General features: G+C 40.3%; 1 protein-coding gene across 3 annotated transcripts in view; it reads left to right on the top strand.

Annotated features, from left to right (window-relative positions):
• The window catches only part of hipk3b (homeodomain interacting protein kinase 3b), a 57,042-nt gene extending 34,931 nt beyond the window's left edge, over window positions 1–22,111 (top strand). The window contains exons 4-16 of one of the 3 annotated variants that reach the window (XM_055173570.2): window positions 2,676–2,795; window positions 3,079–3,165; window positions 5,854–6,038; window positions 6,142–6,304; window positions 11,550–11,667; window positions 11,780–11,901; window positions 12,049–12,212; window positions 12,300–12,467; window positions 12,547–12,837; window positions 17,372–17,518; window positions 17,726–17,955; window positions 21,116–21,255; window positions 21,486–22,111. In XM_055173570.2, the coding sequence (XP_055029545.2) occupies window positions 2,676–2,795; window positions 3,079–3,165; window positions 5,854–6,038; window positions 6,142–6,304; window positions 11,550–11,667; window positions 11,780–11,901; window positions 12,049–12,212; window positions 12,300–12,467; window positions 12,547–12,837; window positions 17,372–17,518; window positions 17,726–17,955; window positions 21,116–21,255; window positions 21,486–21,968 (2,418 nt within the window). In that variant the 3' untranslated portion in view covers window positions 21,969–22,111. Of the gene's footprint in view, window positions 1–2,675; window positions 2,796–3,078; window positions 3,166–5,853; window positions 6,039–6,141; window positions 6,305–11,549; window positions 11,668–11,779; window positions 11,902–12,048; window positions 12,213–12,299; window positions 12,468–12,546; window positions 12,838–17,371; window positions 17,519–17,725; window positions 17,956–18,079; window positions 18,205–21,115; window positions 21,256–21,485 lie in introns of those variants that run through there. The other 2 variants (XM_055173571.2, XM_055173572.2) reach the window with 2 other exon arrangements.
• The last annotated feature ends 246 nt before the right edge of the window (window positions 22,112–22,357 follow it).

Here is a 22,357-nt window from a genome sequence, read left to right as displayed (position 1 = left end):
TGTTTATTTGCTATGTTTTCTTACCAGGGCTTAATGCAAATAATTTTTAATACTGGTCCGGTCGGGCCAGTGGTTCAGGTTTTCACTTGCCCTGCCAAATTTTTTACTGGCCCCAATAAAAAAATGTCAATGGCTATGTTAACATGCACAAAATTTTGTCAATTCGACAAAATTTAATGCGATTGAAGGTTACGACGATACAGTTTACATGCACCCTAAACATTGCAATCTGATTTAAATGTTGCCAGGGTTGCCAGATTCGAGTATCAAAACCATCCAAATGGACGTTCAAATCTAGCCCAAAAGTATCCCAATGACTATTCACAGCCCAAATACCAAAAACTAAGCAACAAATTCATTTAATCTTTAACCCGCAGAAAAACAACAACTGGTGGAAACAGTTTGAACAGTAGCCCAAATCTAAACTCGAAAAAAAGGACTTTGGCAACGCCTCGCTGTGGACAGCATCTCTCGTCGAGTTCAGGCTTTATCTCTGGATAAATAAAGTCCAAACTGAGTTGAAGAAAGTTGTTCTTAAGAAGTTTTCAAATAATATATGTAATGAAAACACACTTATCAAAAGCCACAATGCTATTTTATTACTTTAAGTAGCCTAATGTTTTAAAAGTACACATAAACGCTGCAGAATTTAGTACATTGCGTGTACAGCGCGTGACCCCATTAACGTTACCATAATTATTCGTGATGCTATAGCCTTGCTATTGCGTGTTTCTGTGACGAGAATCATCTGAGGTAAATATAACACGTGAAATTGGAGCTCAAATGTGCACAAGGCATTTTTGCATCCGATTGAGAAAATACTATGATTCATTCACGCGTTAACATGCGTACTTTTCTCCTACGAATCGGATCACAGATGGGAGTACACCACCCCGTTCAATACGATCCAAATTTGCATCCGATCGTCCTCAATCGTTTTGATTAAGGTGTTTACATGAAGACTTTTCAATATGATTGAGCCATCAATACGATTACAAACAGATTATTTGGTTGCATGTATAAGTACCTAGTGTCACATATTTAAAAAGAATACTTCAAAAGTCAAATAAAATTGTATACAACAGACATGTTACAATGAAAAAAGGCATCCAAGTTTTCTGCTTTATCTGTAAACTGTGCAAAATATTACATAGATTCTTTTGTTGTGTTTTATCCAAGTAATCCGATGTCTGCTTCCAAGATGTTAAATAATATACATTGATGAAAATATATTTTAGTGACTAAGGGTGAAGCACTGGCTCGATCGGGCAAGTGACAATACTTTTTACTGGCCCAAACATCTCTCACGCTTGCCCCGGGCCACAGGGCAGTCCTTAATGTTGAGCCATGCTTACTATCTACAAATATATTTTTTTAATCAAAAACCTACATACAGCTCCTTTAAATATCTAAATACTCTCTTATGTGCACACATTTTAGTCAACTCAGTTGAAGTTTATTACCCCAACAACAATTATTGACCAAAAGAAGAGATTTATTCATCATTATTATGTGCAGCTCTGTCTTTTATATGTGTATATATCTCTGACTCCTGTGAGCATGACTTATTCAGACCGTCAGAACTGTTATGGAAGATATTAAAGGCGGAGTCCACGATGTTTGAAAAACGCTTTGGAAAAGGAGACGGGCCGACTACCAAAACACACTTATAGCCAATCAGCAGTAAGGAGCGTGTCTACTAACCGACATCCTTGCCGGGTTGCGTATGTGTGGGGCGGGTCTATCAACAGAAGGTCCAGATTCTATTGGGGTAGGGGCGTGTTTGTTTAGGTGATTTCAAATATCAACATTGGCTTTCAAACATCGTGGACTCCGCCTTTAAAAAGCAAATTAGGAAAGCTCTTATCAGGCATTACATGATATTGTTAAACAAAGCCTGATTGTTTTCTGTTGTTTGTGCTGATCTCAGATCTGTTTTCCACCCATGACCTCACACAAATCTTTTACTTTATTTCCATATCCAGCCCTTTATTTCATCACACTGGGGTTAAATATGCTTTTTCTTCCTCTTTCTCACAAGTGGAATTCTTAATGTTTCTAAATCTTCATACTAAAACTTTTTAAGTTCTATTTCCTGATTTTCCCCCCAAAGTAATTGTTTGTATATTTGTTTGTTTATCAGAAAGGGGGGGGGGGTTCCCTGTTATTATTTGTTACAGTTTTAGCTGTTCATATTCTATGGAAATTCTGCTAAACTGTTTTCATTTTTGGATGAACTCGTAAGATGTTTTGGTCTGAAACATAAAGATGTCGAGCTGATGGGGTGATGATGTTCTCTACTTATATTGCTTTTTTATATTGCTGTATGGGTATGCCAACATGCTTGTGTGATACCTTGGCATGATTTATGAGATCAGAAGGTCATGTGATGGGACTGTCAGAGATGCCAGCGTAGTTCTCGCACCTCTAGAGTCTCTCTGTGGCACTGAGCATCTAATAGATCTTTCTCTCTCACACCAGTGTGCCGCTGACGTCAGAGCGAATTCAGTTTCACCCAAACATGACTTCATGAACCGCTTGTTTTCTGGGTGTTCCTCTGAACTCGTGCTGGGTTTAACATGTTATTGAGAACACATGCTTTTGTTGATGTATCTGTTTTCACTGGACGGTGTTAAAACGCGATCGACGCTCACTGTTTTGTTCTTCTCCCTCAGATTCGCTTCATTTCTCAGACGCAGGGGCTGCCAGGGGAGCATCTGTTAAATGTTGGGACGAAGACGTCACGGTTCTTTTGCCGCGAGTCGGACTCACCGTATGCGGCCTGGAGACTGAAAGTGAGACATGATGAAAAACATGATGCGGACACGTGCCATGCACACGTCTCCAAAACCACTCCTGTATTATGTCCATTAAGAAAAGTGACACATTTATGAGTGAAACATCAAAATATATTTTTTAAACTCACTCTAGCATATTGACTGGTGTTATTGGTATTTGTTTAATTTAATTAGTTTACTTACATTGGTCTTTATTGACATTATATATGAATGTAGTTTATAATAAATAAGGTTGATTTTATTGTGATATGACTTTAATAGCCGCACATGTTTGATTCAGTCCACAGAAGAACATGAGACAGAGACGGGGCTGAAGTCAAAAGAAGCTAGGAAGTATATCTTCAGCAGTTTGGATGACATAGCGCATGTATGTATATAACCAGCAAACCCTTGACTTTTCTTTTAACAAATGACGAGTGTGAATAGAAATAAGTGTAAAAAAGGTCAGATGTTAGATATAATAAAATGTACCGTACAGGTTTTATATGTAAGCAATAAGGTACGAGAGGCTGTGCTGTGTCGTGAATAAGTAACGGCTTCAGCGTCGTGCCTGCTACCCCTTCAGCCGTTACTTATTCACGATACAACACTTGCCTCGAGTACCTTATTGCTTTTATAAAATGGTTACCACACAATATTAAAGTAAAAAAAATATTAGTGCCAGTTTCATGAAATTAAATCAATAAAAGCATTCCTTCGGCTAGAAAAAATAGTCCCTGACTGCGAACAATCACATGAAAGCTCAAATAAAAACAACAAACTGTTCTCAGACTTTCTCATTATATGTTTATGTGTTGCTAAGGGCGCAGTGATATTAAATAGATGAAGCGGTCATAGCAGTGTTTTATCGTGAATAAAGCACACCTATTGACCAATCAGAATCAAGGATTGGAACTAACCGTTTTATAATACTGAATACTATTAATGTTACTCAATTAAGACATTATTTCTGAATTGAGGTGTGAAAATATAAAATATTATATTAGTTAAGATGTCTGGAATGCACTAATGAACATTTTGCATTGCACCTATTAAACTTTAAATCCTAAAGCGGCAGTTATGCTTTTTTGGATGTTGCTGCGATTATGGGCGCACTTACAATTTGGGGAGCGCTTCGTCGATATTTGTTTTTCAGTAGAGGTGACGTAGCATTTTTTTTCACTGGTCACATGTCTCCATGTGATATGATTTCGCAGGACAGAGTTCACCAGACTTGAAAGTTGGTATGCAGTGAAATGTAGCCTACAATATCTTCTGATGCATTCGCATGCGTATGAATGGAAGTCAATGGAGCGTAAAGTGTAATGTGACCGCCTCTTAACTCTACAGTTGGATTATAAAAGCAGACTGATTGAACTAAATCAATAAGATCTTGTTTTACTCAACAAAATTTAATTCTTTACTCATACAGGATATTTACGTTTACATTTTAAGAGAGAGAACATTAAGGGGCAGTTTCCCAGACAGGGTTTAGATTAATCCAGGACTAGGCCTTAGTTATATTAGGACATTTTAAAGGGGCCATGTCACAAGACTTTTTTTAATAAGATGTAAAAAAAATCTTTGGTGTTCCCAGAGTGCACAAGTGAAGTTTTAGCTCAAAATACCATATAGATAATTTATTATAACAAGTTAAAATTGCCACTTTGTAGGTGTGAGCAAAATGTGCCATTTTGGGGTCTGTCCTTAAAAATGCAAATGAGCTGATGAAGTTCAAACACTGATCGCAATGATAATGATTTGTTGCAATTGAAACTCAATTGTGCTGTGAATTATTTTTTCTCTCTCTTTTTCTTTCTACACTAAATGGCTGTGCTGTGGTTGGATAGTGCAGATAAAGGGGCGGTATTATTATAATAAGAGCTCCTTATGACATCATAAGGAGAGCCAAATTTCAATGACCTAATTTTTCACGTGCTTGCAGGGAATGGTTTACCAAAACTAAGTTACTGGGTTGATCTTTTTTACATTTTCTAGGTTGATAGAAGCACTGGGGACCCAATCATAGCACTTAAACACGGAAAAAGTTAGATTTTCATGCCATGGCTTCTTTAAGTAGGTTTTACAAACATACCTTACACAAAAGATCGAAAATCAGAGCTTTTGAGAAAGGCAGGGATATCTGGAGCTACAAAAATGTACGGTATGTGGAAATATGTTTTTTGTACCATAAACCATGTGAACAAATTGTATTATACGAATGCACAAAATAACTGTTTTTAGCAGTGAAATAGGTGCTTTTTAAAGGCGGGGTGCATGATCTCTGAAAGCCAATGTTGATATTTAAAAAATTACCTTAACAAACACGCCCCTACCCCAATAGAATCTGGACCTTCTTTTGATAGACCCGTCCCACACATACGCAATCCAGGCGACTATGTTGGTTAGTAGATGTGTCCCTTACTGCTGATTGGCTAAAAGTGTGTTTTGGTTTCAAAAATCATGCACCCCGCCTTTAAGGACCTCAGTCATGAGCTTCTCCACAGTGTCGTCTGTCTTTTCAAATGCACGTGCACATGAAGTTCAAATAGATTTGATTGGCTGTCAATGGTTTATCGTTCATTAGTCTAAAAAAAATCGCTCAGGAAGTGATCCCATCGATATTGTTATAGTTGTGGTGTGAGCAAATATAGATTTTTAAATGGATATCATTATAATGTGAACGGCCCTTAAGTCTATGTTTTGCCTTAGGAACAAATGATGCAACCAAATACAGTACAGATTTAGTCACAGACTAGGTAGTAGTTACTAAGGCTTTAGATGTGGACGTTCCAATTTTACAAATGGCTGGTGCAACCCTACACTGTCTTTTTATTAATAGATTTAACATGGCTGTGTTATATTTTGATTCTGTAGTGTAGGACATTAAAGAGTTTCACACACAAGCGTTTATTTCCCCTTTATTATTTCTATATCTTACAGTGTCGATTGAACTTCTGTATTAAAACAGACACAATGACATTTTTAACAAACGTGAATCTTCCTCAAGCAGTTGTAGTTGAATTCACTGAATAGGAAATTGACTGTGCTGTCCTTTGACTTTTGTCTTTCTCAGGTGAATCTAGTGATGAATCTTGAAGGCTGTGATTTATTGGCCGAGAAGGTGGACCGTGCAGAGTTTGTAGGTTTGCTGAAGAAAATGTTGTTGATAGACGCAGAGGAAAGAATCGCCCCGAGTGACGCTCTCAGCCATCCCTTTGTCACAATGCAGCACCTGTTGGATTTCCCTCACAGCAACCAGTGAGCGCCTTTTTTGTTTATTCTCAAGCCGTGTGATTTTTCTGATGTGTCCACAACTCCAGATGTTTTCTCTAAATTCTCTCTTCACTGTTTTTTTTCTCAGTGTTAAATCGGGTTTTCATATTATGGACATGTGCTGCTCACGGCCAGCCGGTTACGAGTCTCTCGGTCGGAGCAAAGCTCCGTTTGTCAGGACGGCCCCGAGCACCAACGCGGCTCCCGGCCTCACGCTGCCCTTCTGCAAGATGAGCGGCATTCACACTCAGGTACAGATAGCATCGCCACTACTGATTGAATTAAACTGTGCTAGAGAAAGATTGCTCTAAAAAAATTTAGGCATCCTAGATAAACATCTAGTGGTGAATATTGAACAGCGGTAAAAGTCGATGGAGGGCAACATCTTTGACTGTGGTCTTTCCATCACATATAGGTCTTCCTCCTGATTATTATTTAGTTTCTCAGCTCATTGGTACTGGAATGAGCTTCATACCTCTGTCTATATTCATTTAACTAGACCAAAAACCGAAACATTTCCTATTTATTTATTTATTTAAAAAAACTTCCCTTGCTCTTTAAACTTTGTAGGTTAACATACTACATTATGTACTATACTATACTATACTACTATACTAATATTATAACTTACAGTGAGGAAAATAAGTATTTGAACACCCTGCTATTTTGCAAGTTTTCCCACTTAGAAATCATAAAGGGGTCTGAAATTGTCATCGTAGGTGCATGTCCCCTGTGAGAGACATAATCTTAAAAAAAATCCAGAAATCACAATGTATGTTTTTTTTTACTATTTATTTGTATGATAAGTATTTGAACACCTGTCTATCAGCTAGAATTCTGACCCTCAAAGACCTGTTAGACTGCCTTTGAAACGTCCACCTCCACTACATTTATTTTCCTAAATTAGATGCACCTGTTTGAGGTCGATAGCTGCATAAAGACACCTGTCCACCCCATACAATCAGTAAGAATCCAACTACTAACATAGCCAAGACCAAAGAGCTGTCCAAAGACACTAGAGACAAAATTGTACACCTCCACAAGGCTGGAAAGGGCTACGGGGAAATTGCCAAGCAGCTTGGTGAAAAAAGGTCTACTGTTGGAGCAATCATTAGAAAATGAAAGAAGCTAAACATGACTGTCAATCTCCCTCGGACTGGGGCTCCATGCAAGATCTCACCTAGTGGGGTCTCGATGATCCAAAGAAAGGTGAGAAATCAGCCCAGAACTACACGGGAGGAGTTGGTCAATGACCTGAAAAGAGCTGGGACCACCGTTTCCAAGGTTATTGTTGGTAATACACTAAGATGTCATGATTTGAAATCATGCATGGCACGGAAGGTTCCCCTGCTTAAACCAGCACATGTCCAGGCCCGTCTTAAGTTTGCCAATGACCATTTGGATGATCCAGAGGAGTCATGGGAGAAAGTCATGTGGTCAGATGAGACGAAAATATAACTTTTTGGTCATAATTCCACTAAACGTGTTAGGAGGATGAAGAATGATGAGTACCATCCAAAGAACACCATCCCTACTGATAAGCATGGGGGTGGTTGCATCATGCTTTGGGGGTGTTTTTCTGCACATGGGACAGGGCGACTGCACTGTATTAAGGAGAGGATGACCGGGGCCATGTATTTCGAGATTTTGGGGAACAACCTCCTTCCCTCAGTTAGAGCATTGAAGATGGGTCGAGGCTTGGTCTTTCAACGTGGCAATGACCCGAAGCACACAGCCAGGATAACCAAGGAGTGGCTCTGTATGAAGCATATCAAGGTTCTGGCGTCTCCAGATCTAAACCCAATAGAGAATCTTTGGAGGGAGCTCAAACTCCGTGTTTCTCAGCGACAGGCCAGAAACTTGACTGATCTAGAGGAGATCTGTGTGGAGGAGTGGCCCAAAATCCCTCCTGCAGTGTGTGCAAACCTGATGCAAAACTACAGGTAACGTTTGACCTTTGTAATTGCAAACAAAAGCTACTGTACCAAATATTAACATTGATTTTCTCAGGTGTTCAGATGCTTGTTTGCAGCTGTATCATGCAGATAAATTGTTTAAGAGAGTCATACATTGTGATTTCTGGATTTTTGGATTATGTCTCTCACAGTGGACATGCACCTAGTGTACGATGACAATTTCAGACCCCTTCATGATTTCTAAGTGGGAGAACTTGCAAAATAGCAGGGTGTTCAAATACTTATTTTCCTCACTGTATATATTAAAAAAATATGTATGCACCTCGGTTTTGGGTGAAAAGGGATTTGGGTCATTTCATGTTGGATACAGTTTTTTTTTGGACCCGTGAAGACATCTTACACAAACCCAGAGCAGTGGGCAGCTATCACTGTGGCGGGGAGCAATGGGGGACCTTGGGGCATGTGCCTTGCTCAAGGGCATCTCAGTCGCAACATGTCGGCCATGAGTCTCGAACTGGCAACTCTTGGGTTATAAGCCCGACTCTATGACTGCCCCACTAAGATGAAAAAGAGCTGGTTTTAGCTGATGAAGCAGGCTACGTTTAGAGGGGTTTTGGCCACTTTATCAGCTGGAAGACCGGTTGAACCGCCAGATAAGACCAGCTTTGCCAAGCTGGCCAAGCTTCCAGCAGGTTAGGGTGGTTTTAGCTAGTATTTTCAGTGGCGTAGGCTGGTTTTATCTGGTCTTTTCAGTAGGGTAAGCTAAGTTTAGCTGGTCTTTTCATTAGGGTAAGCTAGTTTTAGCTGGTCTTTTCAGTAGGGTAAGCTAGGTTTAGCTGGTCTTTTCAGTAGGGTAAGCCAGTTTTAGCTGGTCTTTTCAGTAGGGTAAGGTAGGTTTAGCTGGTCTTTTCAGTGGTGTAGGCTGGTTTTAGCGGGTCTTTTCAGTAGGGTAAGCTGGTTTTTAGCTGGTCTTTTCAGTAGGGTAAGCTAGGTTTAGCTGGTCTTTTCAGTAGGGTAAGCTAGTTTTAGCTGGTCTTTTCAGTAGGATAAGCTAGGTTTAGCCGGTCTTTTCAGTGGTGTAGGCTGGTTTTAGCTGGTCTTTTCAATGGCGTTGGCTGGATTTAGCTAGTCTTTTCAGTGGGGTAGGCTGGTTTTAGCTGGTCTTTTCAGTGGTGTAGGCTGGTTTTAGCGGGTCTTTTCAGTAGTGTAAGCTAAGTTTAGCTGGTCTTTTCAGTGGTGTAGGCTGATTTTAGCGGGTCTTTTCAGTAGGGTAAGCTGGTTTTTAGCTGGTCTTTTCAGTAGGGTAAGCTAGGTTTAGCTAGTCTTTTTAGTAGGGTAAGCTAGGTTTAGCTGGTCTTTTCAGTGGTGTAGGCTGGTTTTAGCTGGTCTTTTCAATGGCGTTGGCTGGATTTAGCTAGTCTTTTCAGTGGTGTAGGCTGGTTTTAGCTGGTCTTTTCAATGGCGTTGGCTGGATTTAGGTAGTCTTTTCAGTGGGGTAGGCTGGTTTTAGCTGGTCTTTTCAGTAGGGTGCTAAATGCTTGCTATTACATCACCTGTTATTTAGTTATCTGTAGCTCTAAAGGGAAGTTATGGTGTTGTAAGAGGAAGGATTTTTCTCTTTTGTGCCATTTGTTTGCCTGTAGACATGTGCGAAGTCACGTTGAATCATTCCTCCTGATGCATTCAGGTTATGATGGGCTGTCAAAACACGGCCGTTGCTGCGTGGCTGTGTCACAACACTGACTACATTATAATCATCTTCAGTAGATCTTTTGCTCTTTAACACTGTCATATATAATCATTCCAGCTGTAGTATGCTGCACTCTGTGAATCGATGCATGACACCGATCACCTTGACGTCGTGGTCTTTTTAAGATCCCACAAATTTGCAGCCTTATTGCCTTACTGCCGTCGTCAAGGCAACACTGCTGACATCATGGCAACGTGGAAGGAGCGTTTGGTTACCAAGGAGAGCCACGTCAACTTTCTACCCACATCACTGACCTGACTAACACTCACGCATTGTTTTAATTGATTTTTCATTAGCATTTATCTAGCATGTTTCATGACACGTTGTTTGTTGTTAACAACACAACGCGGCTCTCATTAAGTCTGATCTGTATTATTAAATTTGCTGTAAATAAGTAACGTACAGTGCTGAAGCACGTAGCCAGCATCTCACAGCTACGACTGGATCACGTTCACGCTGTTAAAGCACAAGTCCTAGTATTCAGTAGCCTGGCATTATGCTTGTGTTGGCAGGAGTGAGTGAACTTTAATCCTCAGGTCTTTATTTTCTATTTGTGAGGGCACAACATACTGTATATATACACACACACCGTCTGTTAATGACACACTGCCACCTGCAGGACATTGAAATGAAGTGCAACAGTGTTCTGTGCAGTATTCCCATCACATATTATAACTCTGTATCATTCTGTAAGTGTTTGATTGAAAGATTAAAAAAAAACATTCCCACAGATTTTCAAAGGACCTGAGCCATACCTAGTGACCTGAATATTGTATAATACATTGCACTGGATTGTTTTATTTGAGATTGTGCAAGTCTTAAAGGGGTGGTTCAATGGTATTTCAAGCATTCTGACTTATTAACACAGTTCTAGAGTTGTTTCCTCATGCTAAATGTAGGCAAAGTGTCAAAAAAGCAGTTGGACGTGTTAGAGTATTTCTGTGCCGAATGCACTTTGCAAGGGTTCGTACAAGTTTCTGAAAGTTTTTTTCGATTAGGGGTGACGTTTCAGGGGTTTCTATGCATATCACTTCTTTATATGGGCATTTCCCCCGGAAAACCCCGCCCACCCATCAATCAGCGGGAGACGCTACAACTTGCAAACATCACATCACACGACACAACTTTGTTTAATTTCAAAACTCAACAATGGCACGAAAGAAGAAGTGTGTTTTTGGATGTGAGGAGAAGAAAGCCAGCCTTATGGAAACAATGGATATAGTTTATTTATCCGGGGTAGCACCGGAGTTTTGCGTGTGTGTTTGTTTAACGCTGGATTTCATTGAAAAGTCCCAACTGGGTCATGAGTTGCACGCGGTAAGTAAGACTTCTGTCTTATGTTGGAAATAGGCGCGTGCATATTAAATAAATGACACGAACATGTAGTGAAGTATAAGTTATAAGTGTTGTATAGTGTTTCATGACTCGTACTCGCTCTTCCCACGGTAGTAACTCCTTTTTCTTCATTTTATCGAAAAGATTCGGTAAAGCTAATCTTTCTTTTATAAATCTGATTAAACGGCTTCGGAGATAAAAAGGATGTAATACTACTCTATAGGTACTCCAGATTAACACCAGAAATGCAGAAACAGCGTGTTACATGAGCTTTAAGGCATCACCTTTGTTGCTTTACTATTTTAAAATGGGGGGAAATGTAAAAACACTAAATACTGACTAAATACTGAGATTTTTTGTATGTATGACTTTTCTTGGCACTAAACACATCATGAACTCTTTTGATGAGACTGAAGTAAAATGAGATGTATTTTTGTATAATTTAAACTGCTATGATTTAGACATTTACATGCATTTCTTTTTCTAACTTTATAGGCTTTGGCATCATCTGCCCCCTCGGTGATGCATCCTGGGATACCCCTCCAGACAGGAAGTGCTCAGTTTAGTGACTCGTTCCAGCAGGCATTGATCCTCTGTCCCCCTAACCTACAAGGTTCTTTACCTAAAGTCATCTGAGCCAATATTAGATTAACTATGTTTGTTTGTTATAATATTACTGTTATGTTCTGTCTAGTTATATTATTGTTATTTACTCGATATAACAGGTCTCCCTCCCAACCCAAATAAGCCAGCAGGTTTTCCAGTGTGCATAGAGAACACAGTACCACTGGTGACGCAAGCTTCAACCATCCAACCTCTACAGATTAGACCAGGAGTTATTACCCAGGTTAACAGCTCTTGGAGGTTCCTTTATTGAGTTTGATTTATGGACATATGTGTAAATATTTAAATCACTTACAAATCATGTAATATAGTGAGACTTTTAAGGATACCTAAATGATCCTGTCATTCGTTGTGCGTTTGTTATCTACAGCAAGCGTGGTCGAATCATGCCCAGCAGATCCTGGTGCCCGCCTGGCCTCAGGTGACACCCGTGGCCCCCTCAGCAGCCACACTGGCTTCAGATACAGTGGCAGGTCCACAAAGACTGGCAGACTGGGGGTGTGTGAAACGAAATCCTCCTTCGTTGTATTTACTGTATGCTGCCCTATTTATCAATATCTCAGCGTGAGTCGTCTTTCTTCACACGCTTTACACCACAGTGTTTCCTCCCGTCTTTTGCAGGAAAGTTCATTCTCACGGTAACCATTACGGCTCAATGATGCCCCACCATCAGCCACTGCTAACCAACCCGATGGCCATGTCAGCTCACCAGCCAATCAGCATAGGGATTGCTCATGTGGTGTGGCCACAGCCAGCAGCTAACAAAAGAAATAAAGCATCTTTAAACAGGTCAGTTTTCACATTGCGTGTGTATGAAGGACTAGCGATGTCAGGTGACTGATCGACTATCATTTTTTTCCCCTAACAGAAGTAACAACTTTATGCACAGCACAAACTCCCAAAATTTAGCAAGCCGGTCCCCAAAGATGGTAGATGGTGCCAAAAACACAGGGGAGGCGGAGTGTGTTGTTGAGGCGGTGCCGGAGGAGGAGCCTGTGTGCTGTAAGGCAGAGCCGGAGTACCAGGACTCGTGTGTGTCTCAGAAACAGAGAGATACCGTTGTGATCGCTGACTCTCCGAGCCCAGCAGGAAGTGTGATCAGTATCAGCAGTGGATCAGATGAAGAAGAGCCTGGGACTCAGAAACACTCAAAACTTGAGTAAGTTGACAGCCAAAATCTGATAAAACTGTGATCGCCCCAAAAGAAAATCTTGTATCTAGATTATTTTGTTCTGTGGATGATGGGAAAGCTTTGTGTTTGAGATGTAGTTGACGTTGTTTTGAAAGTAAAACCACAAAGAAGATTTTCAGCTAAAACTTTCCATTGTGGGAAGAGGACACAATATGAAGGGTTGCCAGATATTTTGAAAACATCTCCCTTCAGACTTCCCACTTAAAGAGCTCTGCCATTTTAACAGTCCCTCCAACGCAATTTAACCCAACGCAAAATCAACAAAGTGTTGCTTTTTTTTGCGATCCTGCAAAAAATCGCAAAAACTAAAAATATCTCATAAAAATAAATAAAATGATTTACAGGGAAGACAACTTTGTGAACATTTTTGGCTTAATTTTACGAACACACATGCACATCTCCTTTAGCCCACTATATAGGACTATATTATGAACACACAATTCAGAGTCTTGCATGGGACAAACTCATTACCAGGGTTTCTGCGGGGTTTTAAAAAGTCTTAAATTTCAAAATTAAATTTAAGTCCTTATAAAGTCTTACATTCGCTAATCTGGGTAGGTCTTAAATAATTTTAAACAGGCCTTAAGTTTCTACATCTGTGTAACGCTACCTCTAATTCTGTTGGAATGTTTTATCTTTTTTTAAATAATTTCTTTCACTCATCCCAGTGTATGCGTTTAACCGCAGTGATAGTTGAGACGCCATATACATTACTATGGTTATAAACCTACATTTACTGCCGCCAGCTAATAGATGATAAATGAGAGATGTCCCTCCTCTTACACGTTTGCCAGTGCGTCCTCCCTTAAGATGTGTGCATCAAATGCAGACACATCAAATACAATCCTGCATATGAACTAAATGAAGCCTTTTCATGTTTACACAAAAAGTAATCATTTGCTGATTAAATCTACCAGTTCTGAATTAAAACTGAATTAAACAAAGCTTTTAATAAGTTGTTCACTCTGTCTATTTAAGTATTATATAATATAAGAATTTATTGGTGCTGTCTCTAACTCTGCACAGCATGAAAGCCCACAGCTCGCGTATCCTGTGCATTAGATGCTCCTCAATTTAATTATTTCTATTTTTTGCCATAATATATATCACTGCAATTGTTTTGTCTCAAGATGCACACCAGTAATGTATTTTGTAAGGTATGTTTCAAAGAAACCCCTTAAATGTCCTAATGTACATAAGACCTAGTCCTGGATTAACCTAAACCACCCCTATATATTTTAATATTTTGTTGTTTAATAAAACCATGTTTATTTGGTTTTGATACTTTTATTTGGACCAGTTATTATTATATCATCATTTTTGTTATTTTAAATGCTTTTTGCCACTTAGGTCTATTTTTATTACCAAAAAATATCAGATTACTTGATCATCATCAATTACCAAAATAATTGTTAGTGAAACCCTAGATTGGTTAAAACATTTTAAAATGTTGTGATTTCAGCTAAATAAAAGGCTATTTTCTATTCATATATTTTATTGTTAAGGATTTCTTAAAACCTAGTCCTGAAGTCTCAAGGTCTTGTAACCAAGGGCGTAGGTTTGATCCTGGCATTGGTGGGGACATAAATAAAATGGTCGCATTGCAAAAACTGTTTATCACCGTTTACTTGACATAAACAACATACAACTCAGTATGCAGTTTACTCAGTGACATCTGACTCGCCACCCCCGGTGCCATCCCAAATTTAACTATACTATAATAAACAATTCATTATGTCCTAGAGCCTAATAAACAGTAACTGTTTAAGTCTTTGTCAAAAAAGAAAATCACATTGTAACATATATGAATCCATATTTACTTTATAACATTGAAGAATATGCAATTAATATTTAATTCTTAATTTAATTTTGCCAAAAAAATCCCAGTGTTGAAGTAGGTATGTATATCATGCTGTTTCCTGAACAACATTTATTAATGTTTCTGTAGTTCACATTAAATCTTCTTTTCATTAACAGACAGTTAATCAGTGCGAAAAAAATAGTTTAAGTTTAAAAACCAACCTTATTATGTCTACATCTGTGCAAGTAATGACCACAGTGCAGTAATGTAAAGTATTCAGCAATCATGACATGAATTCATGTTTTTACCATGTTGGGGTTATTTTCTTTCATGGATTAGGGACCCCCTAAATAACCTTGCCACCCCATTTATAAAAGGTTGACACAAGTTTGCAACTCCTCAGGTTAACATGGGATTGTCGTGTATTGGTGAAAACGCTGTCCTTGAATCATTATGTGACACAACTTGTCCCGTATTTTGTGCATGAAACAGTTACAGTGGGTATAATAATACTTTCTTCCTCACTTACCTGTAGCCCGAATAATCACGCGCGTCTTGTTGAGTGAACTTTGGCGCGTTGTACAAAGTGAAACCATCCTATCACACGTAGCGAGTAAAGAGTGATGTGAGTTAGAGAGGCGGGACTAAAGAAATGCAAAGCCAATCATATTAGCAATGTGAGTTACGGAGGCGGGCACTGCAGAGAACGAAAGCTGTTAACCGATTGTGTACCACATAGAGCGTCATTTTTACAGAACGGGATTGCAAAAGATTTCTAATCTCATTTAAATGATTCCTGAAAAAAATATAATAAGTAAAAAATAGAAAACACAAGAATAAGACGGACATCAGTGGTTATATATAAATACAGATTAATGGTTTGGTCGAAATTGTTGCTAGGGACAATTCAGTCTTCCCTGAATATTGGTAAGGACATGTCCCTAGCGTCCCACCCTAAATCTACGCCCACATGCTTGTAACATCAGCAAAGTGTAAAAATCTTCTTGTCTCGTCTTATTCTTGTGAACCCAATCCTGTGTCTCGTTTCGTCTTGTGGGTTGTCTTGTCATACCCTGAAAAAATACATCGTGTTTCTTAACATGAAAGATTAAAAGTCTTAAAGGGGCCATGGCACAAGACTTTTTGTAAGATGTCAAATAAATCTTTGGTGTCCCCAGAGCACATATGTGAAGTTTTAGCTCAAAACTCTATAAAAAAAAATTATTATAGCATGTTAAAATTGCCACTTTGTAGGTGTGTGCAAAAATGTGTCGTTTTGGGTGTGTCCTTTAAAATGCAAATGAGCTGATGAAATTCAAACACTGATCACAATGATGGTGGTTTGTTGCAATTAAAACTCAATTGTGCTTTTCTCTGCACTAAATGGCAGTGCTGTGATTGGATAGTGCAGATTAAGGGGTGGTATTATTATAATAAGAGCTCCTTATGACATCATAAGGAGAGCCAAATTTCAACGACCTATTTTTTTCATGTGCTTGTAGAGAATGGTTTACCAAAACTAAGTTACTGGGTTGATCTTTTTCACATTTTCTAGGTTGATAGAAGCACTGGGGACCCAATCATAGCACTTAAACATGGAAAAAGTCAGATTTTCATGCCATGGCCCCTTTAAAAAACACATGGACCCATGCACACTGGACTAAAAAAATGGATTTTATTGCCGTGAGATAGGTCTTAAATTTCATTCATAATGGTCTCAAAAATTTTGACTTTGTGAAACCTGCAGAAACCCTGATTACTAACAGAACACCCCGTTATACGACAGCATCATTAATTTAGTTGCGTAACCTACCTGACCAGTTTAACTCGTACCCGCCAATCGCCCTGTAATTAGACCTGTAACGCAAATGACACGTTAATATTATTCCACCCGTTGAATCATTTGGGATACCCGCCCAAATACAGGACTCTGGCACACATGCGCATGCCACCTGTCAACGCATGAGGACAGTACTCTTTTCAGGAGAAAGCTCACATACACACAGGTCAAAATGTCCGTTGGCGAAAATAAGTACACCAAGAGGATTGTATAACGGACAGTTTAGGGAAAGGATAGTTTTGGAAGTGTGGTTATTGGATCCATGTATTACTGTACTGTATAGGTTTGTAAAGTGACAACTGTCAGTGTTCATCAAAAAAACAGTCAATAAAAAAATGACTTTAGCTGGGTTTTTACAAATGATGCTTGAGTATATGTTATAGTAGGGCTGTAACGATATATCGTGTGTCCCATTAAAAAGACCTGCCTTAAATCGATTCTGCATCGCGATTCTGTGTTTCATGCACAGCTTGTGCATGTACTGTGGCGTTTTGGTCAGTAAGAAGTCCTTATCAATCTAAAATCATTATGAGTCAGAGTCGTTTATAACATGCATTTAAAAAAGCAACACTCGTCAAACACAATCATTCAAAATATTCTTTATTTTCATGAAAATACCTGAAACAATTCGAAGAACTAGGATATACATATTACTGTAGACATTTCCTGGAATAGTGTTTGCAGTGCTACTTCTTCTGTGGCACAAAGGGAGTTTCTGCACGAGAGCGCCCCCTGGCTTTTGAATGTGGCGGCATTTCACCGTAATTCATTCCAATTCATTTATTGAGAAATGCGCATTTGCACGATAAATCGTTACAGCCCTATGTTATAGTGAGTGTGTGTATGTGTGTTTGTTTCAGGTGTAAGGGTAGTCCAGAGTGTGAGGCGTGTCAGAGTACACTGAATATGGAGCGAGTTTGTTCGTTGAGCAGTCCTGATTCAACCCTGAGCACAAGTTCATCTGCATCAGAACAGTCCAGCGCTTCACCCTGCAAGAGACCCAACAGGTCAGTCCTTTACAAAAACACTCACTAACTATCTATCTAAAAGAGGCCACATGCCACAAACGTCTGTTATTTTCATATAAAACTTATGTAGTTCAATTAGTAGATCATTACATTAGTACTGGTGTTAAGGTCATGGGTTCGATCCCAGAAAACACAGGTACTGATAAAACAAATTTAAGCTCTTGTGTGTGTTTGTGTGGTGTACAGTATGTCGGATGATGAGCGGGAAAGTGGATGTGACACAGTGGACGGCTCACCAGCCTCTGTTTCCTCCAGTCACGCTGACAGCCCCTTCCTACAGGACACTTACATTAATAACAACAACCAGAACTGTAAAGCCGAGGAAAGCGTCAAGACCGAGTCTGTCAAGCTGCCCGTCCGCACCATGGTGGTGCCGCCCATGAGGGTCCCACGAAATGAACCAATGGGCCGCACAGGTAACCTCCCTGACTCTCTTGAACACACATTGATGTTTAATTCAGTGGTTATCAGGAGATAAATGACAATATAGTCATAGACTGAGCAGAACATCACTGCTGCTGGTGTTTACTTTTACTATAGGTCACATGTCTTGGAAAAATGCAGCGTCAGTAGGTAACAGCTACAGCCGCAGGTGATTATGGGTGCTGTGATGATCAGTACTTGATCGAGTGTTTCCTTTTCTTTCTTTCTCTTTTTAAACCCCATCATCTGTAGACTGTTAAATGTGGGAAGAGAATTGAAGATTTGGCTTTATTTCAATCATGAGCGTGAAACTGATTTGCCTCAATTCAAATGTTAGGAAGTCTTACATTTTATCTTATGGCATTCTGGGAAATGAAGTAGTGTTCTACATTGGCTCACTTCGATCTATTTGTCTTTTTTTTAACGCCTATAAGACCTCTAAAATCAGAGATTTTAAACAAATCTCACTGTCAAGTCATCTGTGTTTATCTTGACAAACTTTTCATTTTAATTCAGTTGAATTTAGCTTTCTTGCGTCTAAAAATCTACACAAATGTAGGCGTAGTGAAAAAGATGCAGACAGAAACGTCTCACAGAGTGACCTAAAACTGTTGCTGTGAGCTTAGATCTTTATTAAGGACTCATGTTGCATTTGTATTGGAGGCAGACAGACATTAGGCCATGACCTTTGCCCTCTTTGTTAGAGAACCTGACTTCCATGCCCGACAGATTGCCGGTTCGAGTCCCGCTCCGGGCAGGATTGTGGAGGCCTGGTTCACGCCATATCCTAATAACCATAGTCTCGAGATAACAACAAGTGACATTAAACTGGGAATTGAACATTTCCATAGCAACAGTAACAATGGCAAAATAAATCTGATTGAAAGAATATTGTTGGCAGCTGTAAAATACTTAATAAATGCAATATTAAATGACATCTTAAAGGTGTAACCATTAGTGATGCGCTGGCCCCGCGGGCCGGGTTGGGGCGGGTAAAGAAATTGTAACTTTATTGGGTGGGACGGGTCATTAAAAACAAAATATAAAAACATGTATGTTGCGTTTAATTCCCTGTAGCATATATTAAATATTTGGGAATATATATTTTCATGTTTTATTAGATTCTTAGATAAGGTTAAATTACGTAGGCCTACGTGGCAACGTAACTTGGGCAACGTAACTTGATATCCCCAAACCTTTGGCGTCACGTCATGGAAGCGCAAAGTAGCTCCCGCTGCCAGCCACAACAAAAAAACAAACGGAGAATTAAAGCAACACCGAAGAGGTTTTTTTACCTTAAAATAACGTTTCCAAAAAAGTTTTAGTGGTTCATCCACACAAAACAGGGTGAACGGCACTTTCACATTCGCTTTGCAGCCCTCTGTCGGCCAAAACCGCACTAAAGAAGTTTCCAACCGTCGGTAGTGGTCCTGTAGTTCGAGTGAAAACTACAAAAACTTGCTTTACGGCAGACCTACAATCCAATCAGAGCCAGCTATGCTGCAGTATTTACGACAGTGGTAATGAACAATTACGCTTCTAACCTGTAGGGGGAGCAAAGAGCAATAAGTCTTTAGTGTTGCTTTAAAAGATGAAAGACGATCTGCGGGAGAAATGAAGGTTGGGAATTTGTGAATAGATAATACAAACGCTGCTTTGTAAATGTTGAAAATGTTTATCATTCTCCTATCTCTATATTAATATGACCATGCTGGTTTCTATGGTTCATTCGCGTATGTTGTGGCCAGTTTACAGGGCGATGTTACCTAATGGCGGTTTTTTCACTTTTAGGCTGAAATAAAGCCACTTTTATTTACATTACAAATGCCTAGTATGTCTATTTTAATGGTCGCGGGGCGGTGCGGGTTGTAAAAATAGATACAGTGGTGCGGGGCGGGTTGGGGCGAGCCAAATATTTCATAAAAGCGGGACCCGCGGGATGGAAAAAACGCAGACCCGCGCATCACTAGTAACCATGGGTTCACACCAACTGCATTTGAGGCGTCAAAATCGTGTGTACCGTGTCTAGTTTGCCGCTTAAACATTTTGAATACCTTCGCGCGTCTAGAGAGTACCTTCGCATTCATCGAGAGAGTTACTGGTCAGCAATATCAAGCATTCCTCCATGTTGAATGAGTGACTCCGGGCGGGGCTGCCGCCACAGCAGCAAGCAGGCTCCTGATTGGTTAACGCGGCCTGAAATCCGCCAAAGTTCAACTTTTCTAACTCGGGGGGGTCAGCCGCAAATTCGCATCAAATGCAAAAAGCACCATTCGCGCATACCAAAACAGACGCTCAATTCACGTTATTCGCGCGAACTAGACGGAATCGTGTCTACCACGCTGAACGCCTCATTCGTGCCGCGATATCTCCAGACATGTTTCAACGTGTCTTTACATTGACTTAACATTGAAATCACTCGCGCTTGATGCCTCTACCGTGGCTGGTGTGAATGCAGCATAATGTGTATTTTTAGCGGCAACTAGCGGTGAGATTGTGAATTGCAATCAACCTCATTTTCGAAACGCAATGAGAAGCTACGGTAGCTGCCACAGGACAAACATGTCGTCGTAGTGATAAAACACGCTCTGTAGAGCAGTTGTCCGTTTAGGGCTACTGTAGAAACATGACAGTGTCTTTCATGTAAGGAGAACCGCGTTGTATGGAGATAATAACGTCTCGTTCAAAGGTAATAAAAACAATGCACTTAATTATGTAAGGTCTTTATACACCACTGATAATATAGTAGATTATATTGCATTTCTGTCAAAAAATCCTAGTTACAGTTCTTCTGCGTGAGGTTACAGCGGTCACAAGTCATAGCTCGCAGAAAACTCCCACTCTATAAGCTGTAATTATGAACTCTTTGAGGACATGGAGGCTTTTTACATGTTGAAATATTATAATTACGGTAATTAAGATATGGCATGAATAGACCTTTATTCTGGCATTCAGAAAGGTGATTGACCAAAAAGGGAAGTAATCTCTCCACCTCCAAAAGCCTTTAGCAACAGACATTACCGACAGTGGTACCCTTACTTTTCATTGGTTGAAGTGATGCTTCCTTTTCATCAAGAACATTTTTCTTGTCTATTTTCATGAGACCTTCAAGGAATGTTTGGCTAATATTGCTTTTGTTTCCCATGGCTGTAGTTGTAGAGTCATGCCCACCCAAAGGCCGCAGTGGATCCATCAGACAGCCACCTTACTCCACGTTACTGCTGACCCGGCAACAAAAAACCACACCGGCTTTCCCGCCCCTCCATCATCAACAGCAGCTCGGTTTTGGACAGGTCAGTTTCTTCTCCTCTCCCTCTGAACCTGCTGAAAATAATCTGAGCAATGTTTAAATGGTCCACCCTTATGAAAATGCCCTCATAGAAATGGGATATAGTTGGGATCTGCAGTTCGTTTTTTCATGTTGCTCCTGATCTGAATAGGCCTTACCACTTTTGAGTCCATTGTTATTTTTATAGTTTTGAATGAAATGACACGTTTTAAAATAAACCAATTTGTGCTTTAGGTCCAGCATTTTGGCTCCTCCCATCAGGAATGGAATGGCAACTACAGCCACCGCAGGCCACAGGCGTTTATCCCACCCACTGTGCATGGCCACACTTTTACTCTTCCTCACGGCAGCCCCACCCACACTACGGCCCACCCTCCTCAGTCCCACCTGGGTGTCCACCACCATACCCAGCCCACTTTAATTTCTTACCCCCCTTCAGGCCCCCTGGTGACAAACGCCCCTATGGCCCACCTCCTGGCTTCCCCGGGGGCTACACGGACTCACGTCTTTCAACCGCCTTATGGCCTCTCCCATCCGGCGGGCCACCTCGTGCACCAGGTCACCATGGGGCTCAACCCCCGTCTTTTGCCCTCTCCCACCCTCCACCCTCAGGGTCAATTCAAAACCCTCTTCCCCCCGCACTCCTTCATCGCGTCGCCTGCGTACGCAAGCTTCCCTCTCAGTCCCACCAAGATAAATCAGTACCCCTACGTCTGAGACTCGCTTCGCAACCCTCTCGAGTCCGGAAGGCAGGCGGTCCCGGGCGGTTATCGCTCGGCCGTGGGCGTAACGCCGGGTTCTCCGTACCAACCACCCACAACCCGGCATCGTACCCAAAGCCATGGCTCAAAAGGGAAAGCGAGCAATTTTCCAAATCACGTAGGCTCGAGTGCAATTACAATGAGCTTTAAAAAAAAATGTTTAGCAAGTAGATTAAAAACGCTTCAGGTTGAAAAGAATTTAAGAGATTGAATGAATGAAACTGTTTTGCACATGCGACGCATCACTTTATTATCGAGCTCTCCTCTAACAAAAATATAGACAGCGGGTGGTGTCCAAAATCACGTGATGGTCAACTTATTTTTATACATTGCCTTTTACCTTGT

Source organism: Misgurnus anguillicaudatus, chromosome 15 (assembly GCF_027580225.2).
Source record: "Misgurnus anguillicaudatus chromosome 15, ASM2758022v2, whole genome shotgun sequence".
NCBI lineage: Eukaryota > Metazoa > Chordata > Actinopteri > Cypriniformes > Cobitidae > Misgurnus > Misgurnus anguillicaudatus.
The sequence above is the reverse complement of the archived record's forward strand: the minus strand, read 5'-3'. Positions and strand labels throughout refer to the sequence as shown.